The following is a 19,046-nucleotide window of genomic DNA, read 5'->3' as shown; positions in this document are numbered from 1 at the left end:
TCACCCTCCACCCCGTACCCTTACCTTCCCTGCCCTCCACCCCTCCCCATCCCAACCCCCTGCTTGGATCCAAATCCCTGACAGTCCAGGGCCTTGGGACCTCCTTCTGACGTGAAAGGCACCATACAAATGTAATTTGTTGCTGTGGTTACAAATAAATTATGATGAGCCGGGGAAAATTGGATCACTGTATCTTATTTAATGTTTGCAAATCTCAGCCAAGGATCCAAGTGCTCTGGGACATAACCCTGTGTGAGGGGCACTATAATAATAATAATCCTTGCACTTGATATAGCGCTTTTCACATCTCAAAACTGCTTCACAGCATGTATATTTGTGGGTGAAATACGGCAGCCAATTGCGCACAGCAGTGTCCCACAAACAGTTGTGGATTGAAGTGACCAATTTATTACTGTTTTCTTGAGGGATTATTATTGGGCGTGTGGAGTAAGGAAACTTGCCCAAGTTTTTGCCCTGCCGGGAATCGAACCCAGATCTCTTGCTTGCGAGGCGAGTGCTCTATCCACTGAGCCTCAGGACTCCACAGCCCTCTATATAAATGCAAGTTGTTGTTGCTGCTGCTGGAATTGGCTTCAATGTCTCCATTTGAGATCTCTGATCCCCGCTGGATGTTGGGTGAGAACAAGATCAGACTTCACTGCCATTTCCCGCCCCCACTCACTCCCTGGTATAACAGGCTGCCAACACTCTAGGTTTACATATGACCTCTGGTGTCTATGGAACATTATCCCAGCATGAGTCACTGTCTTTAGCAGAGAAGTTTGGAAGAATTTTTAGAAAAACACACGTTCTAAAAGGGAGTGAGACTATAATTTTTTTAAAACTTGTTGCTTTACTTGGATGTATCCTTTATCTTATAACTATCCTCCTGAGGGAAGGCTCAGAAGTAGGGTTTTCTTGAGGTTGAGTTAACTCTTTTAACTGACGTACCTGGCAATCAAGTCTATACTTTTTGGTGGTTTTGGCATTTGAGTTTCTGAGTCAGGCAGGTCTGCAGTACTCCAGAGCAATCTTGACAGACCAGCCAGCCTGGATCATCAACTGGACTTGGAGGGAAAAAATTGGCACAAGGTTCTTCCCATTCTACTGCTGTTACCCTGCAAGCCAAAGCCCAAATGGATAGGTTGATAGGGTGATTGTAGCTGAACGTGTAGTGGGACAGTTGCCATACATTACTCTCAGTGGCAAGCAATGCAGCTTTAGCTGCTTAAACTCCCAACATATAATTTGGGGCCCCTAGTTTTGCTTCCTGCCAACCTGCGCCTAATGCTTTCTGGAATTAGGTAAGCAGAGTGCATCCCTCTAGTGAGAGACTGCATGTTCTATTCCATACAAACGGGAAATTTCTATGCATCGGTACTGATGCATTTGTGGAACACTCAGTGTGGCTTGGGCACTCTTAAGGATGCCAGTGGTTTTCCATATGTAACAGACATCTGGCTGAATAAAAAAAAGCCACATTTCTTTTAGACAGTTCTCATTAATATTACAGCTGTTAGCTTTCGAGTCCTTCTTTTGGTCGCATCTGTGAATGTAGCCGGCTGCATCGGTACTGTTTGTGAGCCCTGTTGATTCCCGCCCATCATCTCAGATAAGCACAGATGGTCATACGGGTGCAATCAGGTGATGTGAGTCTTGAGTTTAGGGTGTTTTCAATTTAGGGAGTGTGGATTGCTCTGAAAGTTACACCACCCAACTGCTGGCCTGCAATTAAGTTTTTCTGGCAGTTCAAAGTTAGAAAACAGGCTGCTAACCTGACTTTATTAAGCCACTTTCCTTCTACCCTGTCCATTTTGAAGGCATTTCACCAGGTGCTCAGATCCTGGAAAAGATTGTTCATACTGTATATTCAGGCCCTTCTCTGACTTTCATCATGTTTAAAATTTGAGCTAAATGTTGGGCAGTTTTAATGTAACAATAAAAAAGGGTTCTATTTGTCATTTAGCTCTTGAGGTTTTTATAGTAATCTGTATGAATCGTATAATCACCTAAGGCATATATATATATATATGAATAAGTCCCATTCAACAGTTTATATTTCATGCAAGTTTAACATAACTCATACTTTGCATAAGTCATACTAAATGTATGATCCCAACTTATGGGACTTATGTGGGGCTGACTGTAATGTATTTCTGTGTGTAAACTCTGCAGTTATATGTAATCCACATGTACAAAAAAGACCTTGAATATAAAAATAACAAGGAGGGTGTCTGGAAGAAGAGACACACAGCAGTATTTAAGCAGCTTATGCATACAAGCATGGGGACAGAATATGGAGAACAATGTTTTCAGTAAATGGATAGTTATAATAATAATAATCCTTGCATTTGATATAGTGCCTTATCACGTCTTCTAGGAGTCTCAGAGCACTTTGTTGTATATACTGTAAAGTGAATTGACTGTATACTTTGTGGGCAGCCATTTGTGCTATAGCAGTGTCCCACAACCAATCGTGGATTGAGTGACCAAATTATTATTATTTTTTCATTGAAGGGATTGCTGAAACCCTACTTCTGTTGCTGATAGTTATTCTAATAGTCATTTTACATTGAAGATCTGTCAACTGTTTGTTTCTGTCTATTCTTCCCTGGACAACATGAGTTTTCTAACTATTATGCAATACACTCCATAATAATAGTAAATTGGTCACTTCAATCCACGACTGTTTGTGGGACACTGCTGTGCGTTTTGCCCACAAAATACACAGCCATTTCACTTTACAGTATATTAACAAGTTAATGGTAAATAGTGAAATGGTTAAAGCTGAAAGATGTTCTTGCAGAGCAGCTATTATAACATGATAAAAACCCCAAAGCGGGGAAGACCAGAAAGAGTAAATATGTGCCCACGTTGAAGAAAATGATTCAGAAGGATACTTTACTAAGCAATTCCTGCACAAAGGGCACATGTCAACGTAACCTTATGTGCTGCAATTGAGACTGCGTCAGAAACCCACTAAACCTGACTCACTGACTATCATGCCTTACTCACCCTTTGGAAGGCATTTGTCAGAAGCAGAATAAAATCAACACGATTAATTATGATTAATTACCATGATGCTCAACTTAACCCATTTCTTACAACTGCAAGCTCAACACCTTTTAGCACAAATTAATCAAATAATTTGAGACGGCGAAACAGAGATGGTGATTAGTTCTCCCTGTCAGGCAGTTGGCTATTCTTCTCTCTCACTGTCAACACCCGCATCAAATGGCAATACAAAGTATGGAGCAAATCTATTCTTTGAGATGCTACCCTGCGTGGAGGGCGCTATATAAGTACAAGTTGTTGCTATTGTTGTTGGACTGTTCTCTATGGGACGTGGAGAATTAAGTGGTTTTAGCTGGTTAAACCCCAACTTGCACACTCTGGGGTCTGCAAGCCTTGTTTTTTTTGCCAACCTGCGCCTGATACTTTACGGCAGAAGGGTGTGAATGACACAAACAGCTATGCAAAGTCTGTATCAGTAGGTTGGTCTTGCAGCCAGGCCTCACCCTGTGCACTGTAGGTCCTGTCCTTCAGTGATAGCAAACTCACAGTCAACTGCACACATTTAGCTCGTACTCTGTCTAAGCAAACACGTGCACTAAGCAATCTACCCAGTTCTGACGAAAGGTCATCAAGCTGAAACATTAACTCACTTTCCTCTCTCCGTAGATGCTGCCTGACCTGCTGAGTGTTCCCAGCAACTTCTGTTTCTTATTTCAGATTTCCAGCTCCTGAAGTGTTTTGCCTTTTGTACCCAGTAAAAGTGCCGGTATATACATGTACCTCTCGTACACATTAAACATTCGCGGTGCTCTTCAAGACGTCTTCAAGATGTCTCAAAGCGCTTCACAGAATATACTGTAAAGTGAATTGACTGTATATATTTTGTGGGCAAAACACAGCCACCAATTGCGCATAGCAGTGTTCTACAAACAGCTGTGGATTGAAGTGACCAATTTATTATTATTATTTTTTTTGAAGGAATTATTACCCGCGGAAAAGTGATCCGCCAATCAACTAACAACTGGTTCCTACTTACTACAAGGTAAACAGAAGCGTGCAGAGTAAGGAAACTTGCCCAACATTTCACCCTCACAAGACCATGTTGCCATCAGTAAAAAAAGAAAAACTCAGGAAACTTTGGTGGTGCTGCAATCCGTGGGTGAACCCAAGAATAGTATTTATGGCTTAGGGCTTGTTCACCACTACTGTACTCAAAGGCCTTTTGATGCCAAATTCTGATCACACAGCTGCTTGTTTGAGTTAAATTGATATGACAGTGCAAACAACACCAGACATAAGTACAGGCTACAATGGAAACATCAAAACACAAACTATGCTTGTATTCTGAGGCGATAGAGTGAGAGAGATTAGTTGGTGTGTGAGACTAGGGACTAAATAAATCAACCTGACTGCAAATATAACACAAGTCTGAAGACACTGTATAGTATCTCTCGATGTTCCTGGCGAACAATCAATCGCCCCAAATAAAGTTGGTCATTCATTTCATGGCTGTTAGCAGGGACAGTTGTCACTGCTCAGAAATTAGTTGCCGGGTTCACCTACAAAAAAACACGATCACCACACTTTACAGAGCATCCTGTGAAGAGTTTTGAGGCATCTTCCTGACGTAAAAGGTTCATCACCAAATGTAAGCATTGTTATTATCATTTATATAATGTCCACTGCCTCCGAACAACAAGGGACAGGAGAACACTGGTACAATGTCATTGCATTTCCCTTTTGTTCTGAACACTGGTTGGATTCTAGGGTTCGAACAATGCGCAGCTGTTAATTCTGCAACCCTGACTACTTAGCTCAGTGTGAGTCGAAGGATTCATCTGCTGTAAGCAAACAAACAGCTGGTGTGGATTCCCAGCACCAGATGGGAGATCAAGTGCCAGTTATCAGGATTTGATTTGTGTGTCTACACCTTTGAAGGACTTTAAAGGCTGTTTTTCAAGCTCCCCCACCCCTCACCTCCCCCCACAATCACTCACTTTGTAAAGCCTTATGTAAAACAGCCATTACTATCCAATAGGTTTCCAATTTCTGTCTCTAAAATGAGTTACCTGATCACTCAGATAGCTACCAATTGAGGGAAGTATGTTCACATTTGGCTGTGGAGGGTTTGATACTCGGTCAATTTCTCTCTGAAAATTTACAATGTCCCTTGATCTGGGTGTTGGTTTCAATCTAACACAAAACCCAGGCAGCCTTCCAGAGCAAAGTACCACTACCAATTGCAATTACAACACGTGTTTCCTAAACGTTCGTGAAAACGAACAGCATTCTCCCCCTCCGCTCTCCCCTGATCCAAGTAAATTAAAGCAATGACTCATTGCAGGCCAGATGGCAGCCTGATTTGATTTCTGCTGCGTGCTGGGTTAAAAATTGGCATCAGCCTCCCTGAGCGAGGGAGATTGGGTTTAAATACAAGGGTGCTACCAACACCCAAGGTTTACGTGCTCAATACCTCCAGGAGCACAACAGACGAAACAAAATTCCTGTCAGTCTTGTAACCTGGCATTTTGGTTTTTTTTTTGTTGATCTTTGAGGCATGAAGAATAAAGTCATTTTAATTTGTTTCAGTTTAACGGCCTTTCGGTTCTCTTGAATAACTATTAATGGTGAAATAAGAAGTACATCCTGTGTGTCTCAAGCGTTGCCACAGTTACAAATGTTCAGCTTGCACATTGATCTCCCTTCCTCTGCCTGGCCACCACAATCCATCCCACAGCCTGTGTGCAGGAAGTCCAGGGGCACGGAAATTTCGCACGGCTTTTAGCCCTGGGATCGTGCGCAATTTGGGGCAAATCCTTGAATTGTGTGCCAATTTGGGAGCCGGCGTTTCTGTTGATCTTAAAGGGAACTGTACATACCACATCCGTGTGTACAATGCATCCATTCTCTTGCCAGCCTCACCTAATGGGCTGGCAGGGAGCCACACAGCACCAAACACAATAGCCTCATTATTAACACTAGCAGTGAACCTGAAGACAAATAGGTAACCACTGAGCACAGGACTTATCTTGCTGACGTCCTTACAATTAAAGTTTGGCGAATGGGTTGAAAGTTTAATGAGTCGTCCACAAAATATACAGTCAATTCACTGGACGGTATATTCTGTGAAACGCTTTGAGGCATCTCAACTGCCTGATAAGGCACTATATCAAATGCAAAGATTATTATTATGCACAGATAAAATGGCAGATACTGTATTGATTTTGAAGGAGTGAAGGGCTGAATTGATCCTTTGGGAACAGAATCCCAAATCTTCTGGTCAGAAGCCAACCAACTCAGTTACCCTGGATGTTATAAAGTGTTCCCAAGACATAGCATAGAGATCACAGTGACTGGCTCCAGTTAGGATATGCTGGCTAATTATTGTCGTAGAATTTCAATATGTTTGTTTCAAAATAAATCATTTTAAATATAACCTAAGCTTTGTAGCTTGCAGCGGCAACAATTCACACTTTCCATTTTAACTGGGGAGTAAAATCCTTTGCTGGGACACTGGAAGGGTTAATGCATAAGCAACCAATTTCCTGTTAGCATTATGAACTTCAATGGTGACTTGCATTTGACCCCTTTCCATCCTTGCAAATAAGTATTCATTTTTTTAAAAAAAGCAGGGCTCCATCTTGGTGCAACTTTTTCTGCAAGTCGATGAGAAAGGCTCAGATAGGGAAAGACTGCCACCAAGTGATCAAATATTTCAATAGCATTCTCTCCTCCCCCTAGTTTGGGCTAGAGTTCCATTTTTTCCCCAATCCAAGTTAAATCAACTCTATTTAAAGGAATAACGTACTTTAATGCATTTACAATTATCACATACAAAACTAGCATGCTTATCAAGTGCACTGTACGGACATAATATGTTAACCGGGTTTCAGCCCCTACAGTGCATATAGAAAGGAAAAGTCAGCTGCAAATCTCTGCTGTATTAAATGAGCATTCTCTGCGGTGCACAGAACAATTTTCAATACCCTCCTCCCAGTGTTCACACAGCAAATAACATCAATGCAGAGTGGCAGAAGGCCTGCCTGCTAATAGTGGGGCGAACGAGGCAGAGGATGTGAAGCAGGTCCGAGCCCACTGAGCGGATGGAGCGAGTAGGATGGTAGGGGGTTAGGAGGTCGCAGAGGTAGGGGGGAGCAATGTACCATAGGATGTACCATTGAGTGCTCAAATCCTTTTGTTGTGCTATTAGATTAGAAGATCCATATTCGTGAGTGGAGCCTGTGGTGTCCTTCAAGGATGTGCTTCTAAACGCTGGGAGCCTGAAAGAAAATTAGCAAAGTATTTCTCAATACCGACAAGAAGGATTGTTGAAAGGTTGACCTTGAAGCACATACAAGCAATGTAGTAATGCTCAGAATGGTAAGTACCCAGGAGGCTGTGTTTGTCCCATAGCAATGGAGATTTTGCAGTGTGCAACACATTCAATCACTAAATCACTAAATGCTTACCCTGAAGTCCCAGGTAACCATTGCACCATCAAATCCAATACTGCTGAAGGTGGTCACATTAGCCTTGTCTCCTGCGACAATAGAAAGCTGACTGGAACAAACATTAACAGTTCTCACAGTTAGAAAAGGGATACAAATACAAGTGTAATATAATAACAATAACCCTTGCATTTGATAATAGTGCCTTATCATGTCATTGAGATGTCACAGATTGTAAAGTGGATTGCCTGTATATTTTATGGGCAAAATATTTTTGTAATATTATAATTAAAGCATTCTGTCTCAATACAATTATTAATAATGGTTCTCCAACTTTTACTGTTGATCGGTAACTGTGTGGTTGTCATTGGGTGGCTAATATAGTACAATACAATTGGACCCAGACGACCTTTATGATCGGCCAACAAAATAAATGTTTCTTGCTTGAATATTTCTTGATTAATGGCATCAATCTATCTATGCTATTTTGTTATTTCCATGATTATTCTGTTGGCCACCAAGAAAAGATCACCATCATTGGCCTTGTTCCTTGCAAAAGAGGCAGTGCTTTGGTTCAATAGGCTACTAGAGGGCGTTTTCCTTCATTAAATTCCCAAAGCTTCAATCCATTGGTTCCATGTCTGGACCAACTGGACCAATTTCAAGGTCCTCATCCTCACTTATAACCCCCTCCACACATTAACACCTCCTTATCCTCTCCAATCTTCTGCTACCTTACACCTCTGCTCGCCCCCTCCGCTCGGCTAACTCAGGCTTGCTGCGCAAACCTCACCCTCTCTTTACCACCTTCGGATCCTGGAAATCCCTCCATATAACCCTCCATATCACACCGTCTCCATCTATCTTCAAGCGCACTGATGCCCACTTTCCCCTTTCGCTTGCTCAGCGTCCTTGTGTATTTAAGTGTCCTTTGTGCAATGTTGCCCTACTTGAAGGGCGCTGTGTAACTGCAAGAAATGTATAAATGTACTGCACTACATCCTTATTCCATATGTTAAGCTTCCTCCTCGCCTGATGGTGTTCTTGTGCAGAGTTTCCAGGGACTTGTCCTCCTGCTTGACCATGGCATTCTTGTCCAGGTTGCGAAAGAGCTGCATGGCTGACAGGCTTTGCTGGGAGCTTTGCTTTGGGACATCAATTTTGGTCACAAAGCTCAAGTTGCCTTGATCCGTGTATGAAAAGAGAAAGGGGCAGGAGTCATGACCCTGAAAATGGAAAAGGCAACTGTGTATAAGATCTGACTGTCGAGCGCCTTGGGACATCCTCCTGGTGTGAAAGGGGCTATACAGATGTAATTTGTTGTTGTTGTTGAAAGAAACGTACGGGCCAAGGTCTGTTTTACAGATATCCTCACTTTCCCTTTCAGAAGCAGACTTTACCAATGTTAATTAACTATTCTCGCTCTGATATTTGTACAGTTTGCATTATGTTTATGTATGCGTCCAATTCCAATTGTAGTTTATTTAACATAAACATATCACGTATTTCCCAATTTCAGAGGTCAACTTTGATTCAATACTTACTGCGGTCACAAGATGGCTCTCGCTGAGGAACAGCACACTGAGCAGAGGAAGGAATGATGTCTTCAGTTGGGTCACTCTGGAAGGGTGTCCAAAGCAGAGAAGCAAGATTAGAGAGACATTTTACCTTGGCCTTAAATTAGAAGTTGATGGTTTATTACGTTGTTTGTGGGATGTTTCCCACATGTTCCAATCTCCCCCTCCTCTTTGCCCATCTTCAGATCACACCTGAAGATCTTCCTGTTCAATCATGCCTGGGAAATGGATGAATATGTGTGTGTACATGTATGCTTTTATACTCTGTATTTGTGTGTATGTGTTTGCAGATATATTTGTTCATGTGTCTTGGATAGGTGTTTGTGGTTGTGTGGGAGAGCCTGTTTTACAGAGGGGGCCAGATTGCTAGTTGAAATCATAAATTCACCTACAAAATAGAATAATTACACTTTACAGTAATTTCGGTGAAGCGCTTTGAGATCTCTTGCCAATGTGAGAAGGCATTTATCAAATGCAGGGGTTATCATTATTATTATTAGTAGTAGTTGTAGTTTTTTCAAGCAGACTGTGAGCCGCAGAGATACTCACACTTTGTTTTTGCTGGCATCCACAACTGATATTGTGCTGTCATGGCTGACCCAGGCAAGACAGTTTCCACTGGAGGAGAAACACACACCGTGCAGCCACCCCCCACTCTCTTTCTGCTCAAACAGAAGCTCCCCAAACTGCATCCGTGTTCCCCAGGCTGTCGGGGCAGGTTTCTCTTCAATATCCTTGACATAGGCTGAGAACACTCTAGCGCGGAGTAAGCAAAGAGGAAGTCACGTCATATCACAAGCTTGGCATGGCAGCAGAAACTACATCGGTTGCTTCGTTTATCAGAGCAATGTCTGACCCAGTGAATAAAGGTGATGGGCTCAGTTGTCTGCTCAAGTTCTTACTGTTCACCTCCTCGCCGCCTGCTGGCTTCAGCTTTTTCTTTAATGCGAAGGATGAGTCAATATGACGCAAACTGAGTTCTCCCAACAGCCTCAACCGTTCAGGCCACAGTTCAAGTGTAACGCTGAGCCAAAGAATGGGGTCCAGTTTGAGCTATTTGCTGTGCACAATTGGCTGCCGTATTTCGCCCACAAGATGCACAGTCAATCCACTTTACAGTATATTCTGTGAAGTGCTTTGAGATGTCTCAATGACTTGATAAGGCACTGTATCAAATGCAAGGATTATTATTGTTGTTATTATTACGCCTTAAGGGAATTTCTTTTGGTAGAATTCCCAATCGACCCACAGAAGCAGATGGGGTTGGACCAGATAGGGTATCCATGGGTCATTGTGAGGTATTTTCATTTACTGCAAAGAGTGCCCATTCACGCAGTTGGGATTCCTTATTAGAAACACCTTACTTTAGAACATGGTGGACAGAGGAACAATCCCTGGGCTGTGCTGAGCTGAACTGAGCCGGGTTAGCTGACCTTTGGTGGTGCAGCCCTGTACAGACAGCATTGCACCACTGAACAAAACCGGGAACCGTAGCTCTTATTTGCAATGTTGCGCTCCTACCTGCACTTGAAATCACATGAGCCAACGCCCAGAATGGTATTGTTTGGGTGCCAATCCAGTGTAAGCACAGTCGACCTGATGGATTTCTTGATGTGCTTACTCAGCCACCTGCAGAAGAAAATGTTACTGTTATTTGGTTTGCAATCAGTTAATCAAATACGGTCTATTTAATTGGCTTGATGTTATTTTAGAGAGACTTTGCTTTTGTTATAGATTGCAATTGTCACAATGTAATTTGTTGTTGTTGTAGGACCACGATTAGGTATCCCCATCTGGCATTGGTGTTACTTTTCAGGTTGCGATCGGAGACATATGTTTTTCATTCCTTGGTTTGGTTTGCTGCTTATTATTGTAGATTGTATCAGATTTGTGTCTATGTCAGTAACTCCTGGTCACTCAATCCACGACTGTTTGTGGGACGCCGCTGTGCACAATTGGCTGCTGCGTTTCGCCCACAAAATATAGTCAATTCACTTTACAGTATATACTGTGAAGCGCTTTGAGATGTCTCAAAGACGTGAAAAGGCGCTATATCAAATCCAAGGATTATTGTAACTCCACGGGTGTTGTGCCTGAATCCAACAGCATTCTCTGTGTTTGGTGAGATACAAAAAAAAAGCAGTGGACTCACCAGTCGTTTTCCTTATCGAAATAACACACAGAGACGGATCTGGCTCCACTCCCCACAGCGAACTTGTTCTCCAGTGGTGACCACCTCACACAGGTGGCCGCCCGGTTAATACGGAGTAGGACCAAGGTCGGTTTCCACACCCCATCCTTTAGAGACCAGACATATGCATTCCGGTCCACGCCACAGGTCACAATCCGATCGGTGGTCGAGGCCCAATCTATCCCTACAGGTTTTAAAAATACACACTGAGACCCACTGCCTATCCAATGTGCATATGTGTAGACAATGATAACAACTTTGGAAAGCAGTGGTGGTTATTGGAGGTTATTCCACACTAGAGATCTTTTCACTAAACCTTTATGGAGGGATTTGCCCCACTAAAGTTGCAGTGAACAAATTGCTAGTTGAAACCATCAGTGGTAGATAGATTCTATGGTTCCTCCAATGGCTGAGTGAGTAACGGCAACAACAGCAGCAACATCAATTTGCATTTATATAGCGTCCTTCATGTGGGATAGCGTCTGCAAGATCATTATTACTATAAAACCCCACCCTTAAAGAGTGAAAAAGTTGCAAAGTATCACATAATCTCAGCAATATAAGGGACGGCTTTTGGCTGAGACTTTGAACTCACAATTCCATGAGGTATATTGGATCTTACTGTCTGATATTGGATCATAGAGTCCGAACCGCTTACCTGTGACGTGACCACTGTGCTCAGCCAGTTCGTGAACCTTCTTCCACTCGTTCTTGTTCTTCTGATAAATAAAAACTTTGTGGTTGTTTGAATTGATTGCGATTTCTGTTTGGATTGGATGGAGGGGGGGGGGGGGAAATGACCAGTTTTAATGCCTTTTTTTTGGGGGTGTCAGCCGGGTGTCTGACACACGCGGCAACCCATCATCGTGCTTAAAAGTCTCCGAACCAAACTGAGAAATCCATGCATCCCACCTACACATGGAAATTCCAGAAATCGATTGTTGCAATGCTTACCTAATCGTTCAATAGCGCTGTAGCGATCAACAGGTCATATTAGAGGAACACCCCGTTGTGCTTTTGGCATTGCCCGGCAGATATAATTTATCCTGTATCTTCTATTGGTTTTATTCATCTCGGAATATGGGTGACGATGGCATTTTGCTAAGTGTGTGGCCATCCCTGGTTCCCCTGAGAAGGTGCTGCTGGTGGAGTGAGTGGGTTGGGGGGGGGAAGGTTGGGAGAGGCTTTGCCTTTAAGCAGCAGCTGTCTTTGTAGCGACAAAGCTTCTATCATGGTAGTGGGTTGGGGAGAATTCTAGGATATTGACTCATTGACGATGAGTGAGCGGTGATATATGATTATAATAATCCTTGTATTTGATAAAGCGCCTTATCACGTCTTCGAGATGTCTCAAGCGCTTCACAGAATATACTGTAAAGTGTAGTGACTGTATATTTTGTCCAAGTCAGGATGGTGAGTGACTTGGAGGCGAACTTAGAGATGGCATCGTTAACCTAACCTGCAAATTGAACGCCAATGTACTACGCACTGAAACACGCACCTCGAGATTGTCACTGTTGGGGTTAGTACATTGTTGTGCTTTGTTTTTACTTACGTGTTCGGTCTTTGTTCCACGCATGACACGTTATGGGTTCCACTCCAAATCTGTACAGGGACATATCTGCACGCATGCACACCCAGAATTGGCTGTATGCTACCTGCGCCCATCAGGAACACACAAAACACAGGACACATCACGGGTCATACAAAACATATGATTCATACGTATTGGGGGGAGCTTTAATGTCCACTTGAACAGACCGACGGGACCCTGTTTTAACATCTCATCCGAAGGACAGCACCTATGACGGTCCAACGCTTCCCCCAGCACTGCACTGGAGTGTCAACCTGGATTATTCGATGCGGGGCTTGAACCCACAACTTTCTGACTCCCAGATGTGAGTTGCACCAACTGAGCCATTGCACAGAGCAGGTAAAACAACAAGTTAACTGTGAATACAACCAGTGATAGCAAGTCTCAAGTTTGTTTCGTGATCATGTAGCAAGCTTTAAGTATGTGACAAGCCTGAACTTGGGGGCTGTTTGCAATGGAGTTTGAATGGCTTCTTGGAATGATTCTGGTGCAGCTGCTTATTTCAGCTGACGTGTCTATCGTTCTAGGGCAAAAAAGTTAATCGCCNTTTTTTTTTAACCTGAGACTAAAGAAACATACAGTGCAGAATATATTCAAAAGAATTGAACGTGTAATGTATTGCAACTGAGCTGTGTTTAAAATGTATGCAGAATTGAGTCACATTCAAACAGAGGAATTTGAATATTGCAGCCTGTGTTTTCTGTGCTGATCAACTTTTTTTGGGTTCCCTGAAATAGTAATAATCGATGGTAAATAAACTGCAATTTCATCTCCCCTGTGAACAGCCAGATACACTCACTAGCGATCTTAAATGTCTGTAAAATGTAAGCTACAGATTAGTCTTTTGATGGTTAATGTTCCCATTTTACCTCACTTACTTCTAAGGTCCTAGCAACCAAATATTAAAACTCTAATAAATACCCTTTACATTGTAATTATTAAGCACTATTTTATATTTGCTTATTATTACGCAGTCCTTGTCTTAACACCTTGCAGCCCAGGTAAATACTCATGAAAAAAGATTAATTGCAACAACAACAACAAGATTACATTTGTAAAGCACCTTTCACGTCGGGAGGATTCTTAAATTATTATTATTACAATTATGCACTTAAGAAGAAAGCACCTTCAACAGAAAAGAACCCCCTCTCTTTTATCATTGAGAAGTTTTATATCAGTCAAGAAGGAAAGACTTAGTGCAGGGTATGTGGTCGCAGGAAACTGTGTTAGACAGATAACAAAGTGATTACTCACCTCAAAATACGTGGAAGCAGTATTTCTGGACCTGACCCTCAGCCTGGATTCACAGAAAGACAATCGCAAGCCAGCGAGAGAGCTTGTTCTAGAGACATCTCAAATAACCTGAAGTGTTCATCTGGAATGTAAGGGGTTGCGACTGGACATGTCTCACGAACAAAGGGGTAGAAATAGCACCTGAATTTACTCTGTTGACATAGCATTTCAGAGCGTCAAAAAAAACCCCCAAGGAAAGTGACATTGGAAATCATAGTGCAAATTAGTACACACAATTTTGCACGGTTTAGTTTCTTTGTACATTTTGTTAGGGACTCGCAAAAACAAAACCTGCAAAGCTAAAATGGAATTCATCAAGTTGCAAAATCTAGTCCCAGGCAAAATTTCTCTCCCCCCACCCGGCCTGAGACTTGAAATTCCACACAGTCTAAGCCTATTTTGTCTTAGCAACTGTCAGGATGGTGGAAGGTGAACTAGATGGATATGTTTGCAATATGGTTCAAAAGCCTCTTCTGCATTCTCCACTGGATCTCTCCACTCACAAACCTCGAGTGAATTTCCTTCTCATAATAATAGTAATGATAATGCATTTGATACAGCGCCTTATCACGTCTTCGAGACATCTCAAAGCGCTTCACAGAATATACTGTAGAGTGAATTGGCTATATTTTGTGGGTGAAACGCGACAGTCAATTGCACTACAGCAGTGTTCCACAATCAGTCGTGGATTGAAGTGACTAATTTATTATTAATCCTCAGAGGAAGCCTTGACTCCTCTCAGAAGTACTGTGCTTTTCTTCTTTTCCCCCTGACCTTCTTTTGTCATTCTCGTGGTTGACCTCTTTTCCCTGTTCGATTCCTGTTTCCTGCTTTTTACTACCTTTTGAATCCTGTTCTTTACCTTCCTCCCTTGGACTACTCGCGACTGTTGTGAATCTGTCATGTTTCCTTCCTGTGTTGGCCTCGCTGATGATTGGTCTGGTTTGCATTTAGTTTGTTCTGGAATGAATGCTTGCAATCATATTGAGATGATATTGCCGGCTTTTCTAATCTCACAGCCCCTGATACTAACTGAAACCAATTGTTCAGGATGGACGCTGGGAGATTGTTTCCAACCAAATATCACTTAGTCTGCCCCACTCTCAACTTGACATTCAGCCTCTCTTAACTAAGTGACTGGATATCAAGACTGAGAAGTGGTGGAAGCATTTAAAGTCAGGAGAGTATAATGTGCTGTTTAGGAGGTAGGGTGGAGCTAGATTGCACAGTCTGTCTTTATTTCCAAGGAATCCAATTCTATTTTAAGCCCTGAAGCTCTGTATTTGAACTCCTTCCCTTTGTCTTGCCTGCAATCCTATCCCTACGTCCTCATGACACCAACTTGCTGCTTTTAGCAGGGTAATATTTCAAAGAGCTTCATAGAGATGATGTAAGTGCCTAAGCAGGGCCGGGGATAGAGAGAGAGGTAGGTGACCGAAAGCACAGTCAAAGAGGTTGGGTTTTAGAAAGCAGAGAGTAGAGATATTTGCACACGAATGGGGAAGGGTTAGGAATGATATGAAGAAACGAAACAGACTTTTTTTTCACAAATGAAAGCCAAAGCTGCAGATTGATTCCTTTATTTTTCAAGCTTTATTATGTATAATGTAGAGAGAACAACCTATTCTTTAGATGATAACGTTCTGGATGAAAACAATGCCAGGAAACAGCAAAGTCCCACTTTAACATTCCCCACAATACGTTGCAGATGTTTGACAGATGTGCCTCCTGCCTGACTTCAGAGTTGCATGAAATACATAAAGCAAACCAAGTAAGAAAGAGAATGCAGGGACGCAAGCCCAAAACACAGAGGAACCTTTATCGATTAAATCAGTATTATTCTTTCTAGTATTTTTCAAAGTGATAAACTAGAAGAACAGAAATAGGGAAAGGAGACCACAAGAGGGGGAAAAAAAAGTGCCAAAAAACAACAGGTTTCATTGGAATTTCCAGCAAGCCAGGAGAAAATGAAATAATCCAAAAAACTAAAGGCAAAGCGTAAAGAAAGATCTGTTAGGAATGGAGAATGTAACAGGGAACTGTCAGAGAAAAGGGGAAAACTGAAAGGAATTGGAAAACCAAAATCAACAAGACCAAAAAACAAGGAAAGTGAATCATAAAAGCTTAGAACTTATAGTGCAAATTAGTGCAACAATTTTGAGCAGTTTCATTTCTTGGAAACTTTTCCCATAGCCACAAAAATCCTACCCATTGACAGAAAGATTTCAAAGAAATACGATGATTAAAGGTAGAGGTAATGATTACTCAATAGAGGGCAGGAATAGAAGTGCTAAAGAGAACATAACGGTGATTGTGAATGTAGTGGAGTCTTACATCGCCCTGAAAACAGAGTAAAGCTTGAGGGGAAATGAAAGGAAAACCGGGGGTGAGATGAGCCATTAAAACATGAAATAAAAGCATGAAATGGGGGAACAGGAAGCCAAATGGATGAGAAATGAAACAGGCAGGAAATGTGGACGAGATAAGAGAGTGAGACAGCGTGATGGAATGATGTGACTTTTCACCAAATGACGGTCACATTTCAAAGCCCTAATGAAATTGGATGAAAACACCAGAGAAGAATTAAAAAGTGACATGGGAGATTTTAGTTTGATGACAACCAATGGAATGACCGTACAAGAAAAAAAAAGCAAAGCAAACGTGCCCTCAAGCCACAAGAACGTGATGTATCCCAGATGATGCTACGAAAGGGGGTTAATAATGTAAAGAAACTAGTTTTAAAACGAGGACAGGTAAGACTTAAAATCCCAAACGACGGATTGGAGCGTGACAGGAAGAAATCGAGAACTATTCGAAAGATGTAAATCGATGAAAGCGGCACTAAAATGAGGACGCCTCAGGGAAATGATGATAAAATCATTCGGTCACACAAAACACAGCAAAAAAAAAAAGCAACTTGCTCCTATCTCAAGCTCTTCACGGTAGTTCAGTTTTTAAAAAAATATCCCTGAGTGGTTCCTTTTATAAGCAGAAAAGAAAAATAAATATAGATCACGTTAGAAGTAACTGAGAGCTAAACGCTGAAAAAACGTCAAGACAAAATAAATTATATAACATATTATAATCCTTGCATTTGATACAGTGGCTTATTACGTCACTGAGAGGTCTCAAAGCTCTTCACAGAATACACTGTAAAGTAGATTGACGGTGGGCGAAATTCCAACTAGATAGAAGCTGGGACTAGTCCAGCACTGTGTTGGGTGAATGTCCTGTTCAGAAGGAGGCACTTGGAAAGCATTGTGGGGATTTATCAATTCCACCTCCACAGAATCACACTCAGATGTAGTTCCTCTACATAGTTCAATGGTTACAGAATGAACAGGATTAATATGCCTGCAAGATGGACCTTGTTTTTTAAAAAAAAATAACTGAGATTATTGGAACGTAACCATAGGTGACAGCAGTTTGCATCTTAACATTTCTGAAAACTGTTCTACGAAAGGTTATTGGAGAAATGGTCAGCCTTGTTGGAGACAGAATGGCTTAGAATTCTGATGTGTGCGTTCTAAGTTGAGTGGCTCCATGTTTTTAGGTACGGTTGCGAGGGAAATGTGAATTAAAAAGATTTTTTTGTTTGTTTGTTGCAATTTTGCTTTTCCAAATGCAGTGAGTGGGACCTCTTGGCCTGGAAGTTGTCCTTGTGCTCGAGGCCATTGGTGATATAGGGACGGTTTCTGAACATTTTTTGATGAGCAGAGTGGAAATGCACACAGAATTCTGTGGGTAGTGGCTGACTTCAGATGATTCCATACTGTGCGAGTTCGTGTAGCTCGAGGTGACTGAAGGCCTCCCAGGGGCAGATGACAGTGATATCTGTAAACCAAGGAACAAAGATTTAATGCATGACGCTACTGCCGCAAGGTGTTTAAAATGCGTGAGTCATGAGCCTGAAAGAATGAATAACAAATACTCTTTAGGACAAGCAATATCCATCATACCTGTGCCTAATCCTTCCATTCCAGGGATGTCATCACCAAACCTGTTTGGAAGAGTAAAAATGGTGTTTAACAGCAAGCCCATCTGTTAGTTTCTTTATATCGATAGAGCACCTCTTGAGCTGGTTACTGCTTACTATAACATTGCAAAATAATCCCCCATTTACCTGCGAAATCTCTTACTTGCCAACCCTGCATTAAAACCGTGAATACGTTAGAAACAGTCAGTCAATTAGCAAATTAGGTGCAGTTTTTTTCTGTGGAATTTAGCCCACCAGGAACTGGATTGAAACTTCTTAAACCCATTGCAAATAGGACCCTGACAGCCAGTGGGCAGAGAAAACCTTTTTCTTAATGACATGTGCTGGATCCAAACCCAGATTTCAAAGGGCTCTAACCTGGTTTCCCTCCCCGACCCCCCTCTCCACCCTCCACCCCCCACCCTTTCACATAGACGCATAAAACATTAGCCTTCTCAAACACATCATGAACTTCACACGCACAATGTCCTAATACAGTACTGCACATCTCTTCTTGTTACAAGTACACCCGGTGTAATCGCTGCCTAATAATGCTACTTATTCCGCAAGAGCAGTTGACATTTTCGTGACAAGCTCTAGGTATCAAGCAAGGGACCTTATCTTTACTCCAACTGGATACGCTCAATGCTACTGGCTTCTAAACAACAAAGTCACAGCGCTTCTCATTTCATTAGTCCTGCACTTTTGCTTACCCCTGTACTCCTTTCTTTGGTGGCTTGCTTTTGAACTGTCTTGTTTGCCGCTGTTTGAATTTCGGTGGTCCTTTCCTAGGAGTCGCTGGTCCTCCAGTTACCCTCGTTGCTGATTTAATTTCTCCTACATTTTTCGTCTCGACCAGGGCCAATTTGGCTGCATTGAGCATCGCAGCACTGGGTTGCATTTCTACGTTGAGCAACCCAGAATTGGGTTGCATTTCTACGTTTGTCGTCAT

The 19,046-nt window shown here is 42.1% G+C and overlaps 2 protein-coding genes across 3 annotated transcripts; both read right to left on the bottom strand.

Moving 5' to 3' along the window:
- Positions 1 to 7,141: 7,141 nt before the first annotated feature.
- On the bottom strand, positions 7,142 to 14,149 carry LOC103175520 (actin-related protein 2/3 complex subunit 1A-B). 2 transcript variants are annotated; one of them, XM_007888605.1, is made up of 10 exons: positions 14,080 to 14,149; positions 12,787 to 12,889; positions 11,890 to 11,994; positions 11,193 to 11,415; positions 10,562 to 10,669; positions 9,590 to 9,796; positions 9,008 to 9,083; positions 8,496 to 8,689; positions 7,485 to 7,575; positions 7,142 to 7,295 (listed from the first exon to the last, which is right to left on the bottom strand). In XM_007888605.1, the coding sequence occupies exons 2-10, from the start codon at positions 12,860 to 12,862 to the stop codon at positions 7,281 to 7,283; spliced, it is 1,095 nt and encodes a 364-aa protein (XP_007886796.1). In that variant the 5' UTR covers positions 12,863 to 12,889; positions 14,080 to 14,149; the 3' UTR covers positions 7,142 to 7,280. The 2 variants fall into 2 exon arrangements, with proteins under 2 accessions (XP_007886796.1, XP_007886797.1); XM_007888606.1 differs by having other exon boundaries at positions 12,787 to 12,885.
- A 3,700-nt stretch (positions 14,150 to 17,849) lies between these two features.
- Positions 17,850 to 19,046, bottom strand: LOC103175521 (retinal rod rhodopsin-sensitive cGMP 3',5'-cyclic phosphodiesterase subunit gamma). Its single transcript, XM_007888607.2, has 3 exons — positions 18,808 to 19,046; positions 18,078 to 18,118; positions 17,850 to 17,952 (listed from the first exon to the last, which is right to left on the bottom strand). The coding sequence occupies exons 1-3, from the start codon at positions 19,044 to 19,046 to the stop codon at positions 17,876 to 17,878; spliced, it is 357 nt and encodes a 118-aa protein (XP_007886798.1). The 3' UTR covers positions 17,850 to 17,875.

Source organism: Callorhinchus milii, unplaced genomic scaffold, assembly GCF_018977255.1.
Source record: "Callorhinchus milii isolate IMCB2004 unplaced genomic scaffold, IMCB_Cmil_1.0 Scaffold20, whole genome shotgun sequence".
In the NCBI taxonomy this organism is placed as follows: Eukaryota; Metazoa; Chordata; class Chondrichthyes; order Chimaeriformes; family Callorhinchidae; genus Callorhinchus; species Callorhinchus milii.
The sequence above is the reverse complement of the archived record's forward strand: the minus strand, read 5'-3'. Positions and strand labels throughout refer to the sequence as shown.

What these genes read in the sequence shown, in the direction of transcription:
- LOC103175521 (XM_007888607.2), bottom strand. Translation starts at nt 19,046, where the DNA reads ATGACGACAAACGTAGAAATGCAACCCAATTCTGGGTTGCTCAACGTA. An exon ending in CCAAAGAAAGGAGTACAGGG is followed by an intron (nt 18,119 to 18,807) that starts GTAAGCAAAAGT and finishes TCTTCCAAACAG; the next exon opens with GTTTGGTGATGACATCCCTG. An exon ending in AATGGAAGGATTAGGCACAG is followed by an intron (nt 17,953 to 18,077) that starts GTATGATGGATA and finishes CTTGGTTTACAG; the next exon opens with ATATCACTGTCATCTGCCCC.
- LOC103175520 (XM_007888605.1), bottom strand. Translation starts at nt 12,862, where the DNA reads ATGCGTGCAGATATGTCCCTGTACAGATTTGGAGTGGAACCCATAACG. An exon ending in TTCGATAAGGAAAACGACTG is followed by an intron (nt 10,670 to 11,192) that starts GTGAGTCCACTG and finishes TTTCTTCTGCAG; the next exon opens with GTGGCTGAGTAAGCACATCA. An exon ending in TCATGTGATTTCAAGTGCAG is followed by an intron (nt 9,797 to 10,561) that starts GTAGGAGCGCAA and finishes ACTCCGCGCTAG; the next exon opens with AGTGTTCTCAGCCTATGTCA.